The sequence below is a fragment of the Oreochromis niloticus genome, linkage group LG5 (assembly GCF_001858045.2).
Source record: "Oreochromis niloticus isolate F11D_XX linkage group LG5, O_niloticus_UMD_NMBU, whole genome shotgun sequence".
NCBI classification, from domain to species: domain Eukaryota; kingdom Metazoa; phylum Chordata; class Actinopteri; order Cichliformes; family Cichlidae; genus Oreochromis; species Oreochromis niloticus.
In genome coordinates, this window is record NC_031970.2 from 22,985,052 (window position 1) to 23,012,166 (window position 27,115).

Sequence of the window (27,115 nt, forward strand, 5' to 3'; positions counted from 1 at the left end):
GTCTGGAGAGTCAGAATGCCTTCCTTCTTTTCAACTCAAACAGCATTTCTGATTGCTTGCATTAATACTTTACGATATATGTTGTGTAATTTATATATATTAGCACCTATAAATTTGGCAAAACTAATGTCATTTCTGCAACTTACACTCTGCTGGAGAATTATCAGTGTATAAGCAGTACAGTAGGGCTCGTATTGAGCCCCCAGTGTACTGCTTTATGGATAAATACTACAAAAAAACCAAAACAGTATTAACAGGAGTTTTGTTTTATTTCTCTGAGATCATCAATGAACAGAAATCAAATATCATACAAACTGCCACTGATCACCGATTAGTTAAAGATGCAGCCAAACCCACTGAGCACAGAAATGTGAGTGAACGTGAGTTTAGTATTTCTACAGTGCCAAAGTCTTTATGCCAACAAGTTCTCAGATTAAATTTAAAATAAAAAACAAAACACACACACACATACACAACAAAGAGAAAAGTTAGTTTCTAGTCAGAATGATTGATTCAATTCTGATTTTATCAATAAAGAAGAACAAAAGCCTTGATTTTTTTTTCAAAGATAAATCAAACGTATTGAAATCTGTTGAGCAGCTTTCACCCTTCTGATGGAGCAAACAGGATTAGATCCAGCTCGTTAAACTGAGATAAAACAATCACTGCTTCGCATGCGTTTAGCATTCCACAATCATTGCATTTCAGCAGACTGTCTCCATCTCCAGAAAAAAAAGAAAGGCAATGAGAGTTAACACAGCCTAGTAGTCACCTCTCTTTGTGCCAAGACTTCTCAAACAACTTCTATCTTACTCTCTGTCACCGGTGTTGCAACATGGCGTGTGCAGCAGAGGTCAAGACTGAACCATCTTTTTATGTGGATCAAAGACATATCGCTTGAAATGCAAGTGAATGCTAACAGGCTGAAAATCTGTTCTGGGCTCCTCTTCATTTGCAGTTCCACCTTTGCTCACACTCTTCCCTTTCTTCTTAGAGGTGGAGGAAAAAAGCTGCTTGGTTTCTGGTCGAAGACCCTCTGAAGAAAGACATCAACATCAAGGTCAACTCAAACTGAATTAAAAAACTGTATTTATGGAAACACAGAAAACTTTAAGATTGTTACCGTATACTGTCCGACAGTATGAACAGTAGTTGTGATGGCATATGTGATACATGATATGGATCTTTTCGGTTATGTGTGCAGTTGATGCTGTAACAATGTGCTGACCTCGAGATCAACTGATGCCTCCGTGCTCCTGATGTAACTAACGACAGTACGTAGAAAACCAGGTCACAGTTGCTCCTAGTTATAATCTACACAGTTCCACGTTGTGTCGCATCTATCTGTTAGCTTCTCAGTCATCACTTTCCTCTCATATTGGCCTTATTCTAATCCATACTAACCCATACAAATGCTCAGTTTATTGTTCGATGCCAGTTAGGCATGCAATGCAAGTCCTTCTCTATCATATCTTGTCGTCTGTCTGTATGTCTTTTCGAGGAAACAAACTGAATGCTTGTTTGCTTGCTGTCTTGCACACGGAAGGTAAGAAATAGTCTCGGTTCACTGTTTTACACGCTGGCTGTCTGACCTCACGTACAGCGGCGCCAGCATTCTTCTTGTTATCGTTATGCCAGCGTGAGGGTTGTTATGGTTGCAGCGCAGCCAGAAATTTCTTCTTGTTATCTTTGATCAGCTGAAAATGTCCCGTTCGCCACCACAAAACACGCCCTCCCACACCCTATCACTTGAGTTCAAGTGACACATGAGGATTGCTATTTTGTTTTCTGCCCACAAATGCTGCCAATGTCTTGGCATTTTCCCTGCACAGCAAAATTAAATTTTACAGGTACTAAAAAAACTTAAGGCATCTCTCAAAGCATGAGGATTTTTACTTAAAAAAATATTTGTCAGATGTGGTTCAAAATTAATAACCAAAAAGCATAAAATACTGATAAAAACTGTCTTTGGTGTGAAGATCACTTTGTTTTCTGTGGAGATAGGAAGTGAGTGAATCAATACAATGACAGCAACCTAATGTATTACACAGTTCTTTTGGGCTTTTTAGTGGAAAAGTACACAGGCTTGGAGAACATGTGCAGTGGCAAATATACTGACAGTTTTGTGTCAGTATATTTAGAAAAGTAGGGACAATCAGTAATACTCCAGTCACTACTACCTCTACTCTGTACAAGAAATCTGTGGATAAGCCTCTTAACCATTTCTAACATAACACACAATTATAGGAATATTCTCTTAGACTATATGCTCAGCTGAATGATATAAAATAATCATTAGTTGCAGCCCTATAAATAATGCAGGTATGAACAGCTGATTTGAACAGGAAATAATCTGTGGGTGAAGTCTGTGTAAAAGCAGGCACACACATTAGAAACAGACCTGTGCTGGCCACAGGAAAGCTCATAATATTTACAGGTATTAATAACTTGTGTATTAGAGTAAAAGCATTCCAATACTAGTTTGTTGGGGGGGGTTTTTGGGGGGTTTTTTTTTACACTGAGTGACAAAGAAACTACTTCGAAGTTCCAGCATATACAAACTGCTTTAACCTCCAAACAACTACATTTTCATCTTTTACTCCTGTTATAAACTTATAACATTTAAAAAATAAAATGTTTCCTATCATGAATTTGTTGGAATCTACATCTTCAACTTTTCATGTTTTTTTTTTCCTACAGGAGGTTAAATAAGGCACATGTGTTTCTATTTATGGCCCTTAAAATATATGTGTATTTTTAACATTATAAGGTTTGACTTAACTGTATTTTTCAGCTTCTAAACATTGCTCTTTAATATTTTGTGGTGTACCATGGGAGATTCAGAGATATCTAGAAGTACGTGCAGTTTGACAACTGAGCAACCAGAACAACCAGAGCAACCAGAGCTGGTTGAGGATATCTGGTTGATCGAGGAAAATTGTTGCTTTTGAGAATATCTGGACCATACATCCCACCTAAAGCCGAGAAAAGATTTAGTAGAACTGCGATGCTGAAACTCCTCATTGCATAAAAAATACTGAAAACCAGGATTCATCACTTTACATACATGTGTGTACATGCCGCATGCTGATGTTAAGTTTCTGAAGCATAAAGGGGGCATTAAGAGACTTCAAGTTTGTCTTGCTCCATCTCTCCTGTTGAACACATTAACAATCTGTTTAGACCAGTGTTTAAAATGATCAACTGCTAATCTCTCTTTTAGTCATACTAAAAGAGCGTAAAAGCAACCATAGCAACCTACCTTCTGTGCCTTTCATAGACTCTGGCTGGTCCTAATAGATTCCTAATAGGTTTTTACTGGCAATTTTTATCTGAATGATTTACTTTAACTAATTAACAAACTGGCTCATTTAAAATTGAATTTTTAGCATGGATGGTGGCGGTGGTGGTGGTGACCAGACAGTCTCACCACTTCAGAGGCTACTAACATCAGGAAGAGCACAGGTGAGGCTATCCAATATATTTTTACACACATTCAACATCACCCACAGAGATGTCAAGCTACATGCTATTTGTCATTGGCTTATCATACTTATTGATAAGAAATTTACTTGATTTTTCTTTAAACTGAGGGTGACTTAGTTACTAATGTTGTAATCATATCTTTTTGTTGGATTCCTGAATACTCCCAGCAGCCAGAGAACTTACTGTATTCCTGAAAGAGACCCGGTGCCCCGCTCAAGCTCACAGACTTTGGCTTTGCCAAGGAGACCACCTCACTGAATCTGTTTGAGTTTACTGTGTAAAGTATGTAAAGCCATTAAAAAAGTATTCTTATACAAAATATGACGGATTCACTTGAGGGTTAGAAGTACAACTGCTCAAACAGATCATAACCTATCATGACTTCTCTGTCTTATACCCCTGAATGTCTTATGTTATGTTCCTGCCTGAAGATGTGCGTGACAGTATATGTAGGACTTTTGATTATGCAGGAGTAAGGCAGCAAAAAGGATGTAGGTGAGGCTCTCTTTCTAGATATTTTTGTTTTCTCTTCCCTCCTGGTGTGGAGTCGTGGGTTTTGAGCAACAGAAGGTAAAATAAACACTGATCAGGCTTCCCCCGGAACACGTGCAATCCCCGGAGGAATCCTGGGAATGTGGCTCGGGATGTCAGGCCTACCACTTTTACCACATCCTGAAAACTGTCCGGTGAGTCCCAAAAATTCAAGGAAAGACAGAGAATTTGCTCCTGATGTGAGCACTGATGAAGGGGGAGAGACTGTTATGTGCAGCAGGAAACATCAGGGTAGTCGTTTCACTAAATCCTTACCTTGTATGCGAATCTTGAACTTCCCGCTCTGCCCAAACCCACCCTCAATGACACCAGTTTCTCCTGTGGACAAGGTGACCTTTAACCCCACAAAGAGCTGGAGGTTGGTCTCCTTCTTGAACAGGCTGCGGCCAATCACAGTGTAATCATCGGTTACCTGGGCACGAGAGAGCAACAATTATGCAAACAGTGTGCAAGGCAGGGTATGATCTAATAATTCATTTATTGCTCATCTTGTGTGATTTCATTCTGCCGTCACGAAGAGCTGATCTGTCCCACACCCTCTTCAATTGCACCGTTCAGCTGCATTCATCGAGTCCCGCGGCCTGGCTGTCTCGCACTCTCTTTTTCATGGTTGTGCACTTAATGGCATATTTGTTTTTATTTCTCGATTATCATCCATCACTAAGTCAATATAACCCGCTGCTAATCTGATAACGTGAGGGCACCGCTCTGTCTCCAACTCGCCCCCATCACCAGCTCGCCCTCATCACCAGCTCTTCCTTTCTCTTCTGCTTAACCCTCATTCATTCTTGAACATTTGACCCTGATGTATCGCAAGCGTGACTGATGAGCTGATAAAAAAAAAAATACAGTTGCTGTATATGTCGTTTGACAGACCGTCTGAACTGTGACTGTTCGAGTTCGTCATATCTCAACAATGCCACTAATGTGTTTTTACCAAAAGGACATTCTTTAAGTTTGAAGCATAACTGCTGCATTCTGGGAGACACACGAGCGACAACGTTAACGTCACACGACCACCATCTGACCTCGTGCACATGCTGTTCTGCTCCTGAGTTAGCGAGTGGAGCTGTCAACAGCCTGAGGTGCTAAAGCAGGAAACTAATTCACACACTTGACCCCTGACCTGAATCTGCCTTTCTATGAGGGAAACATGCAGAGAAGCTGAACTGTAACACACAGAATGACAACAGCTACTATCAAAATCACAGTTAGTGTGAACAAAAATGTAAATATAACTTGTTAAGTGTCTGAAAAACTGACAAATCCAAGTTAAGTCAGATGTTTGATGAAAACCACAGAGAGAGCGGCTCGGGATTCAGGACACAATGAAACAGCAATCACACAAATATGAAAATAAAGGTGGCGAGAGTATGTGACAGAGAGGAAGAGAATGAGAGCAAAAGGCACTCAGGCAGACAGAAGGGAAAGCTAGACTAATTCACAGTGGATGTGGATATTCGTGTGCCACTCAGGTGTGTCCAAACAGCGCCAGCCTCTGACAGCTAGACAGGACTAGTGGCGTCAGGCGGCCACCCACGCACACCTCTGTCACAGCACATGCTAAGGCATGCATACCCATCCCATGCCTCAAATATTGCTCACCAGAGCTGCATATGCATGCTTGTTTGTGTGTACGTGTCTGTTTATGAATATACAATAGGGGCTCTGTCTGAGAGACACGCTCCAGTGCCGCCAGCAATGAGAAACATCCAAAGATTCAGAGCAAGCAAAAGGAGCGCAAGGTGACAGAGAGGGCAGAGATGCAAGGAGAGGACTCCAAAGGCTGAAAGGTCACAACACTGATCATTTTAAATGAGAGACAAACTGCTGAGCGTGCACTCACCCTCTCCACCTGTCCCTCCTTGTGCTTGGTTTTGTAAATGCGCAGACGAGGTAGATCGGTCTCAGCGTAGTTTTTATCTTCAAACCCCTGCAGCAGACGGCCCTGGAAAGCCAGCCGGCATGCATTGGCGTGGATGTCTGTATCTAGCTTTGACCCAATTACTAGACAGAGAGAAGGGCACGTGACTGGCCGTTCAAACTCCAGTAGAGCCCACTGCTCTGGGTCAGGCCCCGAACTCCCCTCTTCCTGACCAGTTACATATTCATCCTGGTAGAAGTACTCCCTGTCAAAGGTGAACGGGGTTTCCAGTGAGCAGGGCTCTGATGGAGGCGGTTTAGAGTCTGGAGGGGGCTCTGAGGCACCCGCAGGTGGCAGCCCAAAGAAGGTCACCTTTGCCATGACTGTCTCGTGACCCACTGTGATGTGGAACTTGGCACGGGTGGACAGAGAGCCCTTGAAGTAGCCTATCTTCCTTACAGAGATGACAGCTGCAAAGAGCGTGCGCAAGGATTCTGGGGTGCACACCACACCACGCTCCAACAGTTTAGGGTCAAACTGGGTTACGCACACACCCACCCGATCCCCCTGCATGGCCCCAGACACGGGCTTCCGAAACATCTGCACCGACTTTATCTTCTTGGTCACCTGATGTCAGAGAGCATAGAGAAATAAATAACACAGCTCAAAACACATTTAAATACAAACAATAAAGTTTCCTCATGTAAACTTAATAACAGACTGAGATGTAACAGATACAAAGCTAAACAACTGCAAAACTGAGAAGGAGAAAGTATACTAAGGCTCTATAGTAAAGTTTACAGCTCAGAATTTAACTTCCTATAGCTTCCTTTTGAAAGAGAATAATGTTTTATGTTTCCTTTAACATTTTTATTTTTATCGATATTTTAATTTTAGAGGTAAAATTTGAAAAACAAACCCAGAATACATGTAGAGATTAAAAAGAAACGAAACATCAGTTATAATAGTTATCATTATCTCCTGTACTCTGATATTTAAAATACACGAAAACGCCCTTTAGCGGCATTTTATCAATAAAACATGCACACATGTAAACAAAAAGCTTGTATAAGTTACAGTTTAAAGTGCACTATTTGTCAGCATATTAGCTTTGATAAATGCAAAGACAAATAATTAAACTTGTTGGCTATTTAAAAAGGTCCCACTACAGTGTAAAATATTATACATGACTAATTTCTGAGAAAAGGACTTGAAGAGTGAAAATCATATTTGAATATATACAAAGATAAATAAGACACCAAATAGATGCCAAGCTTTGTTTTGTTACACAAAATACACATTTCCAAAAACAGGTGAACACATGGATGATTTAAAGGTGTCCAGATGAGTATATGTATATGTCACACCACACTTTCGATCCCTAGCTTGACACTCTATTGTGAATTTTATGGTTGTGTTTGTTGCCTATCACACAGACAAAATCACCCGTAAGCTGGATCAAGGCTCCTTAACAAGTGGCTATCAATTTAGCTATATGCTGCCTCCAAGAGGTGACCATGATGACTGCACGCAAGGCCACTGAGACATGCTCATAGTTTGCATCTGGTCTAAATTACCCAACTCCTGTGCTCCCAATCCACCCCCAGTCCCCCCATCCTTCCCTCGCACTAAACTGACACATCCTCTGATCCTAGCCGGCAAGCCGTCCCTTTTTCTGCCCACAGCCAACTCAACTTCTGAACTTCCGAAACTCTGCGGTTCCTTCGAATGCTTTTCCACTGCTCGGGAATGTTTCTTGCTTGTACATATCAGAAATTCCAAATTCGTACCCATTTTTTTGGAACACACCTTTAGCGCTGGGATTTCTACAGTGTCATTAATGGCCAGCGACCCCTGCAGGATGGTCCCAGTCATGACTGTTCCTTGACCACGGATAGAGAAACAATGATCCACAGCCATTAGGAGGTCACCTCCAGGGTCTCTCTTGGGTAGGTATGTCTGTTTCTTTAAAAGCTAGAAGGAGAAAGCACATATTCAATATAAAATACAAAAAAGAGACCACAATCGATTTGAAAAAATATCTCAAGGTCACGTCTATGGTTTCGGACACGTACAAGCATTAATGAGATCCATATCTTCTCTTCACTAATCCTGTTTTTGAAGCTCGGCCTCTTATGTTGACAGAGTTGATCCGACTCAGCAGTTTTTCACACTCCAGGAAAATGTACATAAACTCTCCAGAGTACCATCCTTAGGTTACGTTTTATTCAGCTTTATTGAATACTTGACTGAGTTTGACCAGTAAAATCAACCAATTGTTTATCTCTCTGCAGCTGATCGAAATCAGCGAGCAGCAAAGAAACTCCATGTTCCAGATGTGCCTGAAGTAATGTTTCCATTACAGTTTGACCACCAGAGAGCACAGAGCTTCTTTTCCAACTGTCAAATGTCGCTCTTATTGCATACGTTTGTCACGTTTGTCTCCTCGAAACAATGAGGAAAATAAAAAATACTAACAATAATGGTTTCAAAAGTATTTATAACTTAGATATGCATAAAAAAAGAATAGCCTAAAACATTATCATCACATTTTTATCTCATGGCAGAACTACAGACAAGTGTTGACAGCATTTAGTTACATTTGTTAGAATTTCTTTAGCTATGGCTCCTTGTGGATTATTTAATTTTCATGTACATCCCATGAGCCAGTGGTGACACTTAATGTGGCCCACAAGTATGTGATACTCAACCCAACAGTTCATGATATACTGCGCTTAATGAGACATAGGAAGCTTTACTTTTTCACTCACTTGACTGAATGAATGAATCAGCACAAAACAAAAACCTGTGAACACAAATCGCCAAACTCAGCAGACACATTCTAAATAATAACTAAAAGTGTTTCATGTATATTAACTCACTGAATTTGTAACTTTGAGAATGTGTGATTAAAGAAATACTTGCTGTGACTAACTCATTTTTAAGCACATCAATTAAGTAATCATACTAAATTACTGATCACTCATTTATTATTGACTAACTAGTAACAACAGAGTGGAACCAGTGTCTTTTACCTCTATTAACTGTGGCACTCCCTGTGGCTCCTCTGTGTCAGGAGCCTCCGGACCTCCTGGCTTTGCTGCTACGGCAATCACAGGACAATCCTTAAATCTGTCCGACAGAAAAACAACAAGGTGGAATCAAGTCATGCTTCAATGTTTTAGTTTTTGCTTTTTTTTTAAAGCATCACTGAAATATAAGCAGGCGGAGCAGACTAACTCTGGACACAGAGGGAGAGATATGAAGCGTAATAAATGAGGGAGCTGACATGAGGGTTAGTCCTGTGATTACTGCAAGTGCTTGGGATCCCCGTAACCCCACTGATGTGTGGCTCTACATTATGCAGCTGTGTAACCCAATTATTATTTTAGATATAATTGCAGACCTGGTGTTTTCCAGTGTTTTGTGGAGTCTCTTGGTCATTTTCTCAATGGCACTTTGTCTCTTGTTGGGTGGCAGTAGGTCAATCTTATTCAGGACAACAACCATGCGAGGGCAGGTGAGCTCTCCTATCAGCAGACACTCTGCAGTCTGAGTCTGCACCCCTTTCACCACATCCACCACCAGCATCATCAGGTCGATGATTTGGGCACCTAGAGGAGGCAGATGTCACAGAGGTCAAAGAAAAGTAGTGAGCTGAAGGGGAACAATGCAGTGCTTTGTGTTAAAGGCATTTCAGCTTTCCTGCTCTATAAAAAGATGCAAATGCTTAGAGGCTATGAAGCCGACAACAGCAATGCAAACAGGAATGGACACGGACACCCAAAAATAACAGGAGAAAAAGAGGAGAAATAAAGGGAGGGGGTGCACAGAGGCAAGGAGAGAATAAAAGGCTAGAGGGTTGAAACTGGAGCCGCGGCTCACTTGGTTGTCTTTCCTTTCCCTCTTTCTTTTCCTGATTTTGGCAATCTCTCTTTCCTGTGCTCCCCTCTTTTCTCTCCCTCTGTTTGGCTCCATCTCTTTCCTGTGCTCGCCCCACTTGGGACTAGAGGGGAAGTTTAATATAGACCCCAATCCACACACAATTTTCCTCCTCCATAATCTACAGCATGTGCCACCTAAATGGCTCTTGCATTTTTTTTCTTTTACAGTGCTGGTCACACAACACAGATGCATTTAGTGTTTAATGGGCTTCTAAAACAACCCTACTACATCTCCCACAGTTTACTTATATCAGTATGTTGAATGTTTTATTGTTCAGCAAATAAGAAAACAGGACTATTTGCTCTGAATGTCTGCAACTCCTAAAGTTGTTTCTCCCAATACTTCCAACCTTTAAACTCAACATACTTTCAAACAAGCTTTGAGAAAACACACAAACACACACAGACCCACTGAGACATGCTGGCAAAGAGAGGGCGCCCTCTGCTGGACAATAAAATTGAAGCTCAACTGTGGCGAGGATGTAGTTACTATCCTAATGTGGCCTGTTGACTGCACCCCTCACAAAGATCTGAAAAGAATGATCTATTGTGATTGATACAAACATAGTAGTCTGATAATGTACACCCTTACACCAAACACTATCAGTGTTTGCGCTACTGAGGGTATCCCAGACATTTTTTAATGTTTTTATGGGCATACTGTTAAACTTGTTTTGTACAAACTTGTTCATTCGTGACTGATCAGCACTAAATCTTATGATGTTCCAACACTTAGTTTTTCCAATTTTCATTTGATAGTTACATATAAACTTGGGTGATGTTGTGAGTGCCTGTAATCTACTCTGTTTCAGTCATAGTCAGTCAAATATGTGTAGTAGAATTTGTGAATTCTGAATATTTTTCCTGCATAAATGTCTTTTCTGTTCATCTGGACGTAGCGTTTTCAGTGGGAGAAACGTTTCATCACTCATTCAAGTGAATTCTTCAGTCTCAGCTGACTGCAGGTTTCCCCAACCTTATAAACAGTACATTTGCATAATGATTGAAACTAGCACCACTGAGGGAATGGGCTGGGAGGTCAGTTCCTTGATCAATAATATGCAAATTCTCATGACAACAACCACTGATCAAAGATCATTGCTCAAAGCCCACCGATCAATGACCATGAGTACCATTTACAGGGAGTTAGGGAATGGCTACAATTACAGCATTGTAAGATGGCAGAGATGTACCCTTAGGCCCCCTCCTCGATTCAGAGATGGTCTTTCCCTTTTCACGTAAAGGGCCTCCTTGACTCGCTCAAACCAGCGTTCCTCCCTGTCCAGGATGTGTACATCCTCATCATTGAAAGAGTGTCCACTGGCCTGTAGGTGTGAATTTACTGCGGAGTCCTGGCCTGATGAGGTGGCTTTTCTGTGTTGTGCCATCTGCTTAGCCAGAGGTTGTTTGGTTTCCCTGATGAATAAATCCTGGCAATCCTCCTGGCACTTAACAGTTTACACTATATTGCTCTGTTTGTGTCGGGGGACCGATCCTTGGGGTGGACCAAGGTGCAGCCACCGAGACGCGGTGTTTTAAAAAAAAAAAATCCGTCACTTGGATGAGTGACGAAACGTTTCTCCCACTGAAAACGCTACGTCCAGATGAACAGAATCAACTTTTGGGCATTTACTTACCTGGATGATTGAGCATGCATCAAGATGCCCTAAGGAAATTATGTGAAACTGAGGTTTATGATGGTATTTTATGTCTGTGGTCTCACATCCAAACTTTTTGTACCCAGATTCCTGCAAGTTATTTTATTGCCGAAGAAGACAGCATCAGCATGCAGTCACATACACACACAAAGTAGATTTAACTGACTGCATATTTACATTTTCTGTAAATATCGCGATAAAATAGTTGTCATTTCTTTTGATCATTCTGTATTTAAAATGGGAAATCGTGACCCTCCTACATCAGAGCTCACCTCCAATGATAGTCCGAATGAGAGAAGCGTGCCCCGGACAATCCACCAGGGTAAACTGGAGGCTGTCATATGGCTGCTTTCCCACGCTGTCCCGCAGGTGATCGGGAAGATCCACAGTGAAGGAGGAGAAGCCGAGGTCCAGAGTGATGCCTCTCTCGCGGGACTGCGGGTTCTTGTCGAAGGCGGCTGTGGACGCAGTGCTGCTCAGCGCCCTGGCAAGCGACGTCTTCCCGCTGTCGACATGTCCGAGCACGCCGACGTTGAAATTTAACGTTTTCGTGCGGGTGTCAGAAGATTCGGACATGTTGTTGAACTCTTACCTGGAGCGCGTATATTTCTGTACACTGGGAGAGACGCTTAACTCGGCTCCAAAAACAGACAAAAAGCGGGGCTAGTTTATGGCCACAGACTGCGCTTATTTAGCAAAGCCACAACACCTCAAGCAAAAAATATATGAATACTTTGTGGCTTACAGCGTGTGGTTTAGTAATAAATCTGACATAACTTTCGAGGAAACTGTTGAAAGTCTTCCCTAGTGTCAGTGTATTCTATCCTAGGGACAACACGTTAAGGGGGAACTGTTTTTTATTAGCAGACAAAAATCATAAAAGGAAAGTGATCACTCATAATAGCACTTTAATTACATCTTAATTTTGAAGTTATTAAAATCCGTCTACCTTTTTAATCCTGCATTTATATTGTATTTTAATTCATATATTTGCAAGTTTCAGACAGTTTCTACTACGACAAACCAACAGAAACACAAACGGAAATGGGAAACGACAAAAGGGCGGGCTCTGGAGTGTTAATGTGATTGACAGGCTCTAATCCAATGAATACTCGGGGATATTTGGCATAGCCCAATAGTTTACCACAGTTGTTAGATGGGCGGTACTTAAAGGTATCACTTCCGCTTATTTTCCCTAGTTACCCACATGGAAACAGATTTTCCTGTGTTTTGAGTTTCGGCGCCGATTGAGGCGGTATATCGTAGGAGAGATTTTATGTGTATTTAACGCATCTGGCAGACTTTACTCAATACATTTGCATAAATAACGCAAATATGAAGATCGAGGAGGTAAAAAGCACAACAAAAACGCAGAGGATCGCCTCACACAGTCACGTCAAAGGACTGGGGCTAGACGAGGCCGGTAATGCTAAACAGACAGCATGTGGACTCGTGGGCCAGGAGGCTGCAAGAGAGGTAATATTCGTGTTTCACGTCATTTGCTTTCTTTTTTCTTTTGGGGGAATATTATGTAAGAAGGGAATATTTACGAGGATAGTTGAGCGCTTTACAGGCACTACAGTACAAGCTAATCCTATTAGCATTGAGTGGGATCGCTTGTTAATCTGGATTAAAAGTATGAATTGTGAATTTATAATAACTGTTTTACTAACGGACAGCAGGGAGGTATCGGTTTTTGATGGATGTAGTAGAGAAAAACGGATCTGCTGTTGGGTACAGGTACAATAAGGGCAACCAGATGAACTACATTTATTTAAAGCCATTTTAAAATTCAAAGGTGGTTTAATATATCCCTTTTCTTAAGTGGAAAATTAAATAAGAGAATGATCTCGAACAGCAGTGAATTATGGGAGCTGATACAAATTTTAATGGGATACAAATTTTAATTTTTCATATTGGCCATTGTCAATATTTTGTATTTATCTTTTTATTTGCTATTTATTACCATTTTGTGCTGGTAATTTAAAAAAAAATCATCATTACTAATTAAAAAAAAGTGGTGTAAAGTCTAGGGTGTCACACTATATTTGAAAATGTACACCCACAAAATTCATGTAACACACCAATTCAATGATCAGTGGCCACTGACATTGGTAAGTAATATTTATTTGAATGTACAAACTGATATATTTGCAAGTTAGTGTGAGTTTTATTGAAAATTAAATATTGCAGGTTCATTGTTAACCCAGCAAAGCTTTTCACAAACTAAATAGCAAAGTTACGGTAAAGACTAGAGCAGGGATGTCAAACTCATTTTATGTTGTGGGCCACATACATCCATCTTTGATCTTAAGTGGGCTGGACCAGTGAAACTCTTTTCCATCTGTGTATAACTGCACATTTAATCTCTGAGATATCTTAACATAAGATAAAGATGCAATTTAAACAGCATGTCTCAGTTTTTCTTCATGATATAGACATTTTACTGTAGTAAATAGTAAAAGAAATCTGTCAACATGATTCTTTAGTCTTAAACTGAAAGAAATAAATGTCTAAAATTGCTGAAAAGGTTCTGGTAGTTCCCTGTTCAGACTGGCCTGCAACTATGAAACAGCATTTTTTTTTTTAAGTCACAAAAATTATTTTTAACTCAGGAATCACTGTGGAAAAAAGAGCCTTTTTAGAAAATAGTGAAGAAAAAAACCAGGAAATTTTCTGTCATTTAATTGCTTATCTGCTGCTTTGGTGTAATATGAATAGGGATGTCTTTAGCAGCAGGAAAAAGCTGTCAAACCTATGAAAATACAGTTAAAAAAATAATAATTTATTCCACCTTGCACATTTTCATCCAGTGGGCTGGATTGGAGTCTTTGCTTGGTTTATTTTGGCCCCCAGGCCATATGTTTGACACCCATAGACTAGAGCCTGATTCATTTATCAGCAGGGTAGGTTCATCAACAGTTATTAGCTGTTTGGTGGTCTGTTAGTACTGGCATTTATACTGCCTTAACAGTGAAAATAGGAAAAATATAAAGAGGACACTTGAGAACGACGTATCGACACTGCATAGTTTGTCCATCAGAGGGCACTCTGCAACTTCCCTGTTATTTGGAACATCACAGAAGCAACAACCAGAGCAGAGCTGGGCAGAGCGTAAACAAATTAATGAATTACTACAGTAACAAATGTTAGGCAAATCTGTTTATGTTTTATATTTCTGTCAAATAAAAAATCCGATATTAGAAAATTGACTTTTTAATTTCGTTCTTAAAAATCCTACATTGACCCCGCCCACATCTGATGTGTACTCTGCTACATGTGCTGCACCCAGTGCTGATGTTTTTGTAAAGAATGTAGGTAAAACATATCTATATGGCACATTTCGAGATGAAATGCTTTACCACAACAATCAACAAAGAACAATGCTGATATAAAAGCACAACAATAATTTCCACTAGGAAAAAGTAAGTCTATGCAAATAAGCTCTTTTAAAGTTTCATTAGAGTCCACAGATTTCAAATGTAATAGTAGTACATTCTCGATCCTTAATGCATTATTTCCTTTCATTTTCGGTCTTCAGAGTAGAACAGTGAGGTTTTGGCCAGAAGATCTCAATCACCTGCATGCTGTATATGGATGCAATCGTTTACTAATGAAAGCAGGCATTTGATCATGCAGAGCTCTGAAAATAATTGCAAAGATCTTAAGCTGAAGTCTGAACTTATGGGGATCCGGGGTGAAGACATCAAATAGGGTGTTACATCAGAATACTTGGAGGTAGCCTCGCAGCTGCTGGTTGGACTATTTGTAAGCGATCCAACAAATGAAGCCAATGTACAGTGAATTGCGGTGGTCCAGTCATTAGGAAACAAAAGAATGAATAATGATTTCCAATTCCGATTTAGACGTAATTTTACTGAGGCAGGCAATATTTAGTAGATGATAAAAGCAGGATCACAGGAAGGGAACGAGAACAATTAGCATTTCTTAAGTAATTGTGCAAGCTGTTATTTGCTGTTTTGATACAAATATACAATGCATTATTATTTCTCTGACAGTTAATGTGAGTGGCTACAGAGGATTGCACAGATTGTAAACTACAGGGTGGGCCATTTATATGGATACACCGTAATAAAATGGGAATGGTTGGTGATATTAAAGTCCTGTTTGTGGCACATTAGTGTATGTGAGGGGGCAAACTCCTCAAGATGGGTGGTGACCATGGTGGCCATTTAGACGTCGGCCATCTTGGATACAACTTTTGTTTTTTTTCAATAGGAATAGGGCCATGTGACACATCAAACTTATTGGTAATGTCACAAGAAAAACAATGGTGTGCTCGAATAACTCGATTATAAAGAGCAAAAAAAAATCCTTAGGGCAAATTGTTTTTGCTTCTATGCTTTGTGTTACTCACAGCTCTGTTGTTCTCAGTCATCGCCATAAAAAATGCCAGCATCTCACTCATATTTGCGACTAAAAATAGAGATGCAATAGAAACAAAGTAAGCCATTAAACCCACACAGCCCCCAGTTTTTAAACAAAAAAGCTCATAACACAACAGTAGCACTTTCAATCACAATCAGAAACCTGCAGCAAGGAGGGGTGAATCTAAAGAGGGGCATGGGGTGTATTAGGCCATTTATTTCAAGGCTTTCGTAACAGTGTTTTTCAGATTTAAATAACATAAAATGGTTTATTAATAAAACTGTGTTTTCTAATAAAAAACATATAAAAGCTTTTTTCTTCAGGCCTAAAAAATGTCCATGTGCCAGTAAACCTCTGCCAGTTTGCCAGTAAAACCACTGACTTGGTGCTGTTAGGGTGGACACTTAATTATTAATAGCATCTATATCATCATAACATCTCGTTTGCATCAAAGCTCAGGGCGACTTCAGAATGTTGATCTGCCCGCTTTTCTTCATTGCAGCGACGCCACACACCCTTAAAGGGATTACAGACAGACTCGCTCACTGACACACTAGCACACTTAAACACGCAGATGCACAAAAACACACATGAACACAAACCAGATCTACCTCATCCATGAGATACCCCATCGGAACTCTTTTTGCCTCCTACTAATGAGAGAAAGCCCCCTGTCCCCAAGAACACAGAGTAAAAGGGGGTTTTATTTAATGCCTTATTTTAGATTCCATGTAGATCTTATTTTATGACATTATTGTACTTTTTGACAGTTGTATGCAGTTAAACTTTTAAACATTCTACTTTCTAAAATGGAAACCAATGAGCATTTCATTTTAAAAGAGCCGTGGTTTTTTTTGTTTTGTTTTGTTTTTTTGTTTTTTCTCTTTTGAATATTTATTGTTGCTCATTAATAAGACAAAAGTATTTCTTGTCTGATTACTTGATTATTCAATGGAATACTTAATTACTAAATCGGATGTGAATTGCTAAATTCTTGTTCCACTGGGTGGGCTTTGAATGGAATTGTTTTTGTCAGCCACATTAAAGGAACTGACGTTTGTATCAGAGTGTGACTTTAGCCACAACAGATGTGTTGACTCGTGTGCTTTACAGTTCTCCAACAGGGTTGTATAACGCCTGGGTTCAGGAGTGGGGGTTCTGCTAGTAGTATTGCATTTAAGCCTGGCGCATGTGCATAATAGTCTAATTATTATTCTTCAGGCTTGTGGCATCATCGTTGAGCTGATCCGCTCAAAAAAGATGGCAGGGAGGGCCATTTTACTGGCAGGGCCACCTGGAACAGGAAAGGTAAGTGTGCTGTGTTCAGCAGTAAGGTTTAATTTAATATGGCAGATATCTCTGAAGCGTTTGTTAACCATGCCTCTTTATTTCTTCCTGCCTGCGCACCTTCAGACTGCCCTCGCCCTGGCTATGGCACAGGAGCTGGGAAACAAGGTACCATTCTGCCCCATGGTCGGCAGTGAGGTCTACTCATCTGAAATCAAGAAGACAGAAGTATTGATGGAGAATTTCAGGAGGGCGATTGGTGAGTGTTGGATAGATTTTTAACTCAGATTTTAGTTTTCTGTTGTCCAGGTTGTGGAGACCTGTTGGGCATTTAGTTTGTAGAAGTGAAAATGAGCTTACTATTACCAAATGCTTAATTGGTAAGAAAATAAGAAACTGACCAAATGATTTAATTAGATTTAATATTAAGATACACCTAAAGCATTTGGTCTTTTTAAAAATAATATTTTTTTTATGCGTCTCTTCTATTGTACTGGTGGGAAAAGATCAGGTCATACTAGCAGTGAGAAAGAAACCTGTTGAGTGGGCAGCAAATGGAGCCAAGGTGGAGGGAGACGTGGTCATTAGCACATTCACTCCACCCCTTGAACAGATTCTTCAGAGAGAGCAGGTTTCATTTGAACGTTGTCATCACCTTGTCAATAACAGCAACCTGATGGAACAGTCCCTGCCTTTAGAGCTGCTCTGTGCCCCACAACACTGAAGATCAGACACCTGTGTGCTGCATGTAACAGGAACAAGAGCATGATCACGTTACACTGAACGATGCCCAGGCATTTCACAGGACACACACACGTTTCTTTTCTGTAATAAAATACGTTGCTCGGCTTAGCTCATGCAGGAATATAAAGACCAGATTAGGTTGTGCATAAGTTTGTATGTGTGTAAATGTGTAACTGTAATGCTGCGCCATATTCAGGATTGCGCATCAAAGAAACAAAGGAGGTGTATGAAGGGGAGGTGACAGAGCTGACCCCGTGCGAGACCGAGAATCCCATGGGCGGCTACGGCAAAACCATCAGCCACGTCATCATCGGTCTGAAGACTGCCAAAGGCACAAAGCAGCTCAAGGTCAGACTGAGAGTTTTAATCTTTCTTAGTTTGTGTTTGTAGTTTTCCTTCTGTTGGAAACTCAGTTATATTGTGTGACCAAGCTGTATAGTAATGCAAATAAGGACCAATGCAAATAAGGACCAATGTTAAAGCACCAACAGTTACATATTGTCAATATATTAATGACTTCTGTTCAAATTTTGCTTTCAGTTTTTATTTTCTAACTGTGATTATAGTTTTATTAATCAGGTTAATGCTGCCAAGGGAAATTAGATTTCAAGTATAGTCTGATGTAATAAAAAAAAAAATAATGCTGACAGCCAAAGCTAGGCCAGCGTTTTGCTTTAAAACATTTAAAGTTGTTGTGTTTCCTTAGCTGGATCCCAGTATTTACGAGAGTCTACAGAAAGAGCGTGTGGAGGTGGGAGACGTCATCTACATCGAAGCTAACAGCGGAGCCGTGAAGGTAAACTATTTTACTTTTGTGCTTTTATGTTACATATGCAGTACATTTTGGTTGTTGGCAAAATCCATGCAAGAAACCGATCATGGCTGATTTTTAATTTACCAAATTGTGTATAGTTTACAGATGAAAATGTTTTTTCCAAAAAACTTCTTAGTCGGGTCAAAGTTGAGGGTTTTTCCATCTTGCTTGTCCTCTTCAACCCTTCATGGTGGCATGCTTTCATCTCTCTCCACCCTGCTGCATTTGTGTTGTACTCTGGAATGAGCCTCTCATTCCTGCGGCTCTTCATGTTCCATTTATCTCTCCATCTCCCACAGTGCCTCTTTACCAACAGTGGGGCTTGCGGCCTGTGCTGAAAGGCTGCAGCAGCGGTTCTTTTAATCAGTGCAGGTGGGCCAGAAGCACAGGTCGGCTCTAGTCAGAGGGTAAAGGAGGAGGGCTGGGCGACACATTTGTTACTGTTGAAAGCCACCTCATGACTTGCTTTCTGAACCTCTTTCATCCTTCAGCCACATGCCCTTGTTCTTGCAGTGGGCTGGCACTGAGTTCAGTCATACATCTGCTCTCCCTCCTGCAGTGTGGTACCTTTCCCTTCATTGTTGACTGCAGCAATGTGAGAAATCTTTTCTATTACTGTGTCTTTGCAGAGACAAGGCCGCTGTGACACCTTTGCAACAGAGTTTGACCTGGAGGCAGAGGAATATGTTCCGCTGCCCAAAGGTGACGTCCACAAAAAGAAGGAGATAGTCCAAGATGTCACACTGCACGACCTGGATGTTGCAAATGCTCGCCCCCAGGTACATAACTGCAATAATAAAGTAGCATCAGTTTGGAATAAACACATCTATATACATCCTAAAGTTGATTGTTTTTATATTGGCACTCTTTATAAATGGTTCATTGTTTCACCTCAGGGAGGCCAGGACATTCTCTCCATGATGGGACAACTGATGAAGCCCAAAAAGACAGAAATCACAGGTAGAGACGGTCTCACAGCTGACTCAGACTAAATCTCTCAAGGTGCCTTCAGTTCTTCACCCACTGCCACTTTCTCGCTGCAGATAAGTTGCGTGCTGAGATCAACAAGGTGGTGAACCGCTATATAGACCAAGGTATAGCTGAGCTTGTACCCGGCGTGCTGTTCGTGGATGAGGTGCACATGCTGGACATTGAATGCTTCACGTACCTCCATCGAGCACTGGAAAGCAGCATCGCCCCCATTGTTGTATTCGCTTCTAACAGGGGAAACTGTTTAATCAGGTGAGGAGTGTTTTATGGAGAGAAACACATTTTGTTTTTGTTTATTTTTAAGGCAAAACAAAACAGTTTCAGGATTTAACAAGTTTTTTTTGACCAGGGGGACGGAGGACATCAGTTCTCCACACGGCATTCCTCTGGACTTGCTGGACAGAGTCATGATCATTCGCACCATGTTGTACACACCACAGGAGATGAAGCAGGTAAGTCTGAAAACCAAATTCTGTGGATTATGTGATGTGCGACATCAAGCTGTCTGTGGATGCGTCACTAACGAGGCTGTGGTCTGCAGATCATCAAGATTCGGGCTCAGACCGAAGGAATCAGCATCAGCGAGGAGGCTCTTACACACCTGGCAGAGATTGGCACCAAGACCACCCTCAGGTACGACCAAACACTCTGGGTGTGGGTGTTATAATGAGATGCCTCAACTCAGTAAGAGGGTTAGGGTTTGCTCAACAAAATCTAAAAGTTCATGTGTACTCTTTCTATTTGTGACGTAATAAATTTGTTTAGCCAGAACTGTTGCCAAATATTTTTTTAAAAAAAACTTTGTTCAAAGGGATTAGAATAGCTCAGCTACGTCACTGAGACCAACATGTATAAAGTTTCGGATAAGAGTGTATACTGTAGTAATGCACTTGTAGGATTTGCACCCATTAAACTATCTTCTGCTATAAACAGGTTTCCTATAAATATGTGTATGTGAGTGTACTGAGTGTTTCCTGTTTCCTGTTTTGTCTTAGATATGCTGTACAGCTGCTGACGCCGGCCAGTCTGTTGGGCCGCGTTCAGGGAAAAGAAACCGTGGAGAGGGAGCAGGTAGAGGAGATCAATGAGCTGTTCTATGATGCCAAGTCTTCAGCAAAAATCCTCCAAGATCAGGATCACAAGTTTATGAAATAAAACTTGTGATCATTGTATTTCTCCATCCTAGTTTTACTTTAATGTTCATTTTTGCATTTTATCATCTTCACCCTTCACTGTAACTCGCACCAGTGTCCCTGCCTCGGCTTTCTTTAGTAGTTTTGTTCAGATGAATTTTTATTTGTTCCATTTGTCGATGGAAAGTTTTGAAATAAAAAAGGAAAAATGTAAATTTCCTTAGTTTTGGCTCTTATTTTTGGATTTTAGTAGTACAGTTTACTAGCATCTCACTGTGACAACAGACAGGCAAAAAGAGACAATTTGTATCTTTCAAGAGATTTTATTGCAAAGTAATTTCATCATTGCTGAATAAATCTGTCTTTCTGTTCATTATTATCATCATTATTATTATTATTATTAAGCTTTTTCTGAAGTGTACTGCATAGACTACTTTATACTCCCACTCTGAAACTTCTGGTGTAACAAAAAGTAATATCAAACAGATCAACAAATATCTGTCTTAAACACTGAAACTGAGTTCATCAGTTACGCACCCTTCTTAAAATTCAAGGGACTATCAATATAAATCTAGTGTCAAATTGTGTCAAAACAAAATACAGAAAAAATGACTTTAAACAAGATTTTTCTTGGGTTGAAGTAAGACTAGAAAACAGCTGATCCAAACACATGAACATGGAGCAGGTGTGATTCAGCCACGGTCAGGAAGTTTTCTCCTATTTCCTGATTGGCTGGCCTGAGCGAGTGTTGAAAGCAGTCTCAGCTCCTGACCTCGCTCTGCTGAACACAGAGGGCGCAACTTTCCCCATTTTCTCTGTGAAGAACAGGAAACAACAGTAGGATATCTCACTGTAAATGCAGCAGTAAAAAAGGATTATGTAAGACATAAATATTTGCTCTGTAAGTACAGTGTGTCCCACTCCGTGTCAGAGGGAACACTGTGACAGGAATCTCCCATTCCCATTCCATTACAACCCCTTTCTTTTCTTTTTCTTTTTTTTCTTCTCTGTATATGGAATGGAAACTTGAGCATCATGAGAAACGCCCCTCACATTAACTCACAGCTGTAACGTGGTCTTAGCTTAACCAAATACAGAAAGCAGAATTGAGTTTCTTTTGCTCTCGTCTGCCGGTTTAGTGTCAAATCATTTTGCCGCGTGCGTGTCCTTACCGCACTCCTCCATTACTTCCATTGTCTTGCTCTTCGGAGGCCCAGCAGCACCCAGCTTGTTCTTTGCTTCAGTCAGGTCTTCTTCTCTCACTTCAGGACGCTGCATTTGCTCATCTTCCTGATTAGGCTGAAAGGCAGTAAAGGGAAAGTATAACACATAGAGGTTACTGACAATCCCCGTGTCTGCAACAATTATGCCTTGCTTTGAAAACTCAAACACTGCTCTTACTTGAGACATGATTGTTGAGTAGCTGAAGATGGCCTGGAATAAATTCTCTTCTTTCTTTCAGCGGGCTCTCTTTCTCCAACAGGCCGAACCCAACACACACTCTCATATATATACAATCTAACAGTGAGTCAGTCTCCAGTGGGCAATAAATCTGTTCCTAACACACAATAAATGACGTAATGAGGAAACTGACTCCTCCTCTCGATCTCTCCCTCTGATTTTTCTCAGGGTCTGCTTCTTCCTTAGAAAATGAAACACTTCTACAACTTGTGGCATTACTTTTTGTCGAATAAATCGGAGATGTAGGAATTTTGCAAGCGCGTTTGGGCAGCTGCTTCCTAACAGCGCTGACAATAAACAAGCCACGCAAATTAAACTCAAAGTTTATAAGATGTGAATCACGAGATAAGTACTTGATTCTCTTAAGAGGAGACTTATTTTTTCCTGCTGTGAAAGAATGTCACCCCACCCACACATCCATCCATCCATCTTTGTGAAAATTGCTGGGGTGATGGGATAGGTTCATTTTCCATAATTACATCATTATTTAACCCCATGGAGACCCCATTCAGTGGAAATTAGTTTAGGGGCAAGAAAAGCAACTAAATGGCTGTCTGTTATCAGACAGGGAAACAATTACGAAGTAGCTGAGTTGACTTAAGCACTGAACTTCTTTTTCTAAAAAAAGAAAAAAAAAATACTAGTGCAAATCAAGTCTCAAGAACGTAAGTACTTCTCACAATATAAACAAAATATTTGGTCCAAGTAAGGTAGCAGAAGTCAAGCATTTAATTTAATTTTAGTAAACATGTTGTACTGCTTCTTAAATACAACTCTACTCCAATCAGTCAACACTGAGAGCGCCTGCCTTCGTTTGTGCACAACTGTTTCACCAAAACAGCTACAGAGGTAAGTGTGTAGGTAGGTGAGCGACACATAAACGCAGTATTTAAACCCAAACTTTTTTCCATTTAATTCCTGGAAAAACACCACAGATATAAATACAGCGGTCATGCTTTGTGTAAAACAATAGTTTTATTAAAATACATCCACTTTTTTTTAACCCACAATTAAATCCTGAAACATTCATAACATTTTTTTATATAAAACTCACAGATTCACACACGCTCATGACACATGTGAGGTCCTTTGAAAGAAAAAGTTGTTCCCCGGCTTTCCCATACTCAGTAACTGTCCCTCAGTTTGTAGTGGAAACAGATGTTTTCTTTGAGTCAGGTGTAACAGTTTTACGTCTAATTTAAGTGCGCTTCTTTCTGAATCGAGGCAGCAGCTGAGTGCTCACAAACTGAACAAGCTTAGTCTCTGTGAGAAGAACAGCTACGAGCACACCAAGCAGACATATTGCCCCCACGCCAATATGGATGAGCCTCAGAAGGAAGCCGCTGTCACAGCAGAAAAAAGCCTGGAGAAAAGAAAAGAAAAGAGATGCTCCAGTTAGGATCACAGACTTCTACAGAACAACAATAATAATAATAATAACAATAATAATAATAAGTATGTTTACTAAAAGTGCAGCTCAAAAGTTCCAGTTTCGAGAAAAAAACAAACCTCAGAAACTGCTGTGACAACTCCACTGACGCCTAACGCCAGCAGTATGGGAGGGGAGGGCAACAGGCCTCGCAGAGGTTTCCACCGACTCAACTGGAAGTACCGGTGTATGTAAAGCAGGCTGTGTAAGATACGGAGGCCCATATTGAGGCAGTTTGCTAGTATGAAGCCAACACTGCCAGCCCACCCTGTCAGTACGTATGACAGGAAGAGGAAGGAGACAGACAGAGCCAGCATGATGAAGTTGTACCTGAGAACATAAAGTCAGTGTTAAATGACAGTTTACATGCTATAAAATAACTGTGTGTGTACGTGTGTGTGTGTGTACGTGTGTGTGTGTGTGTGTGTACGTGTGTGTGTGTGTGTGTGTGTGTGTGTGTGTTTCTGCATTCTCACTTGTCAACCTCTTCTTGGCTCATGACAGCAAAAACAAAGCACTCTGTTACACCATTCACAGCAAGCAGGAGGACATAGCAGCTGTAGCATTGCAGTAAACTGGGCCCTAAAAAATAAAGAAATTGATTTTACAAATACCCAGCATAGCAAAATTTCATATACTGGTGTCTCCTGTCACCGGATTCTAGCTCACATACCTGACCCACTACTAAGCAGAGAGCCGCCATAAATATCCAGAGCCAGGTGAGAGTATGCATAACCAAACACTGTGATAATCAGACCAATCACCAGCACCAGTTTCAGCAGGCACTCCAGGACCTCTGCGACAATGGCAACTTCTTCCTGTAACAAAAACCAGCAAAAAGAGATCAAATCAACAATTCCAGCATAGCCGCTCACAAACATTTGTTTGAGATAACGTCCACAGTTCAGACCTGTTTCTGACTTTTGACATCGCGCCCTCTCTCCAGCACTTTGGCAAAGAATATGTAGAAGCTTTCTTCAATTGGCAAGAAGATGAAGCGCGCCACCATGGAGCCCAGATTGTTGACGATATCATAAACACCCTGGTCTCCAAAGCTGAGGACGTTCAAAAAGGTCATGACGTATCGCTCACCCTCGGTCAGGATCTGCTTCAGGAAGGACTGCTTGAAGAAGCTCCAAGTGAGCCGCGCTAGATTCCTGTCGACTAACGGCTTTAAACACAGAAAAAGGTTAAGAATGTCCGCCGTGAATAGTAACTAAAATATAATTAATTAATCATCTCAAATAATCAGATTTTTACAACATTTTCTGCTTGACTGTCTCAAATTTACGTAAAAACATTATAGTACAAAGCTTGGATATAAATCTTGATTGCTGTGAAATTTTTAGCTTTATATGCTAAATACTTTGCTAGATTTTTTTAATGGCCTATCCACCCTCTTTCAGGCCTGTTTTTTTCTGAGGCATCTAAGGCAGTGTAACCCAAACCTAACCTTAATGCCAGAACTTCCACAGGCAAGCAGGGATCAGGTAATCAGCATGCTGACTGCTGCAATGAAGGCTGCTGTCTATGATTTTGTAATATACATGAAAATGATACAATTTTCAGATTTATGAAAAGATATATATATATATATATATATATATATATATATATATATACATACATACATATATATCTAGATAGATAGATAGATAGATAGTACCATAAATTTAGCATGCAAATTTGGAGATGGTCGAGCAGAAGGCACACAGTGATTTGAGATGGAATGACTTAGTATGACTTTGATGGGATCAGTGATGAGTAATGCATAATGCCGTGCGAGGTCAAGTACCTCTCCATACTGTCTGCGGGGCAGCAAATCTTTAACACGGCGCAGTGGGAAACTATTTCTCGCTGCCTCTTTGGAACCCAGGAAATGAATGAAGTAAACAGCGTAACATAGGACCAGGATCCCTGTGTACACCAACTAGAAAAAGTGAACACAGCACAAAGTCATGAAAAGTTCAAACAAATATCTGCAGAAATAAAGCAGATATAAAGGCTTCAGCTGATTTCTTACATGAGCAGCAGAGAAGATGTAAAGGCCCCATTCACGGGAAAACACCACCAGCACCACAGTTATGCTGCACTTTGCGATCATTGCTAAGCTTTCAGCCACCACTTTCAATCGGACAAACATGTGAGCTTGAGCCAAGACCCACAAGGGTTCCGCCAGGAGCTCCTGCACCCCTGATAAGGCAAACAGCACCACAGCAGGACTGTAGTAAGGGACGGTGTGAGCATCTGGGACCTCCAGGAGCCAAAGCCACACACATGACAGCAGTACTGCCCATAACACACCAAGGGGTACTCTGAAAAATTAGAAATAACATGTGAGCATCAAAAACTGAAAATCAAAATGCCCATTTTACTATCTAATCAACTCACGTCATCCATAGGAGATTGATAACTGTTCTCCAGCTGTGGTTTTTACCCGATTGCCCGCTCAGACAGGCCCTCCGGAAAGCCTCTCTGGACAAAAACACTAATGTGGAATACAGCAGTGTAAGCCTGCATAATAAAGACATACATAAGGACACATGTTACAGCGGCTGGAGCCCGAAAACCATTGTGCTGTTTTCCTGCAAACTTTACCTGACATTGACAACCCCAATCAGCTCTTTGGACACAAACCGCAGCGTAAAGGCATTCAGGAGAAAGGTGAGCACACGGAACATTACCTGAGGACATGAAAACGGACAAATAAATGAATAAATAAATAAAAAATACTGCAAATGCTCAACGTACATCCACTACTCTGTTTATTTACCTGTAGCAACACATTATAGGACGCTAGAGTGGACACACTCTCCAGTATGTCCTGAGAGCTCATTTTGAACTTCCTTTGGCTCTGTGAAAACTGTATTCAGGTGTGTAGTTTACCAGGTGTCCGCTGCTTTCTACGAAGAAGAATCATAATGCTGCCATAGTGTGGGAACTCTTATCTCGACCGCATTACAAACCGATGGCACCAGACATTATTCCAGTAGAGCAACTATGAGCTGTCAGTTGTGCCCGGCAGTTAAAGCGGTGGATCGTACACCAATACTTCCGTACACATTTTACGCAAGCGCATTACGTAGTGACGTCACGCAACATTGCATTCACCCTACATTGCATTCACCCTAGTGCCACTAGATAGCGTAATAATGCTTGGGAAAAATCTATAGATGAAATCAAAATTAATGCTTAGGAATTTATTATGTCCTACAGGTCCACGTGGACCACGTGTTTCCGCCACTGAAAAATGCATTTCCGGTTAATATCTCTAAATTCAACTTTCTGACTCAAACCTGGGTTGTTGTTTTAGTGGCAGAAACAAGCATCCATAGGGTCTCAATATAGTCACTATATAAACCCA

At 40.8% G+C, this 27,115-nt stretch overlaps 4 protein-coding genes across 5 annotated transcripts; 1 reads left to right on the top strand and 3 right to left on the bottom strand.

The window, feature by feature from the left end:
- Positions 1-250: 250 nt before the first annotated feature.
- Positions 251-12,539, bottom strand: eefsec (eukaryotic elongation factor, selenocysteine-tRNA-specific). 2 transcript variants are annotated; one of them, XM_025907313.1, is made up of 8 exons: positions 12,097-12,532; positions 11,777-12,009; positions 9,309-9,516; positions 8,938-9,034; positions 7,712-7,876; positions 5,885-6,529; positions 4,294-4,450; positions 251-1,036 (listed from the first exon to the last, which is right to left on the bottom strand). In XM_025907313.1, the coding sequence occupies exons 3-8, from the start codon at positions 9,494-9,496 to the stop codon at positions 855-857; spliced, it is 1,434 nt and encodes a 477-aa protein (XP_025763098.1). In that variant the 5' UTR covers positions 9,497-9,516; positions 11,777-12,009; positions 12,097-12,532; the 3' UTR covers positions 251-854. The 2 variants fall into 2 exon arrangements, with proteins under 2 accessions (XP_025763098.1, XP_003441341.1); XM_003441293.4 differs by having other exon boundaries at positions 11,777-12,539.
- Positions 12,540-12,839: 300 nt separating this feature from the next.
- ruvbl1 (RuvB-like AAA ATPase 1) lies at positions 12,840-21,076 on the top strand. Its single transcript, XM_003441460.5, has 11 exons — positions 12,840-12,980; positions 17,115-17,201; positions 17,307-17,439; positions 18,121-18,272; positions 18,631-18,720; positions 19,368-19,517; positions 19,635-19,698; positions 19,782-19,980; positions 20,078-20,180; positions 20,270-20,361; positions 20,724-21,076. The coding sequence occupies exons 1-11, from the start codon at positions 12,840-12,842 to the stop codon at positions 20,881-20,883; spliced, it is 1,371 nt and encodes a 456-aa protein (XP_003441508.1). The 3' UTR covers positions 20,884-21,076.
- A 92-nt stretch (positions 21,077-21,168) lies between these two features.
- On the bottom strand, positions 21,169-22,419 carry mustn1a (musculoskeletal, embryonic nuclear protein 1a). The gene is made up of 3 exons (XM_003441462.5): positions 22,263-22,419; positions 22,034-22,160; positions 21,169-21,676 (listed from the first exon to the last, which is right to left on the bottom strand). Exons 1-3 carry the CDS (start codon positions 22,269-22,271, stop codon positions 21,579-21,581), a joined length of 234 nt encoding a protein of 77 aa, XP_003441510.1. The 5' UTR covers positions 22,272-22,419; the 3' UTR covers positions 21,169-21,578.
- A 791-nt stretch (positions 22,420-23,210) lies between these two features.
- On the bottom strand, positions 23,211-26,915 carry rft1 (RFT1 homolog). Its single transcript, XM_003441294.5, has 10 exons — positions 26,525-26,915; positions 26,350-26,435; positions 26,143-26,265; positions 25,775-26,066; positions 25,547-25,681; positions 24,662-24,922; positions 24,425-24,569; positions 24,228-24,333; positions 23,832-24,081; positions 23,211-23,685 (listed from the first exon to the last, which is right to left on the bottom strand). The coding sequence occupies exons 1-10, from the start codon at positions 26,585-26,587 to the stop codon at positions 23,521-23,523; spliced, it is 1,626 nt and encodes a 541-aa protein (XP_003441342.1). The 5' UTR covers positions 26,588-26,915; the 3' UTR covers positions 23,211-23,520.
- Between the last annotated feature and the right edge of the window lie 200 nt (positions 26,916-27,115).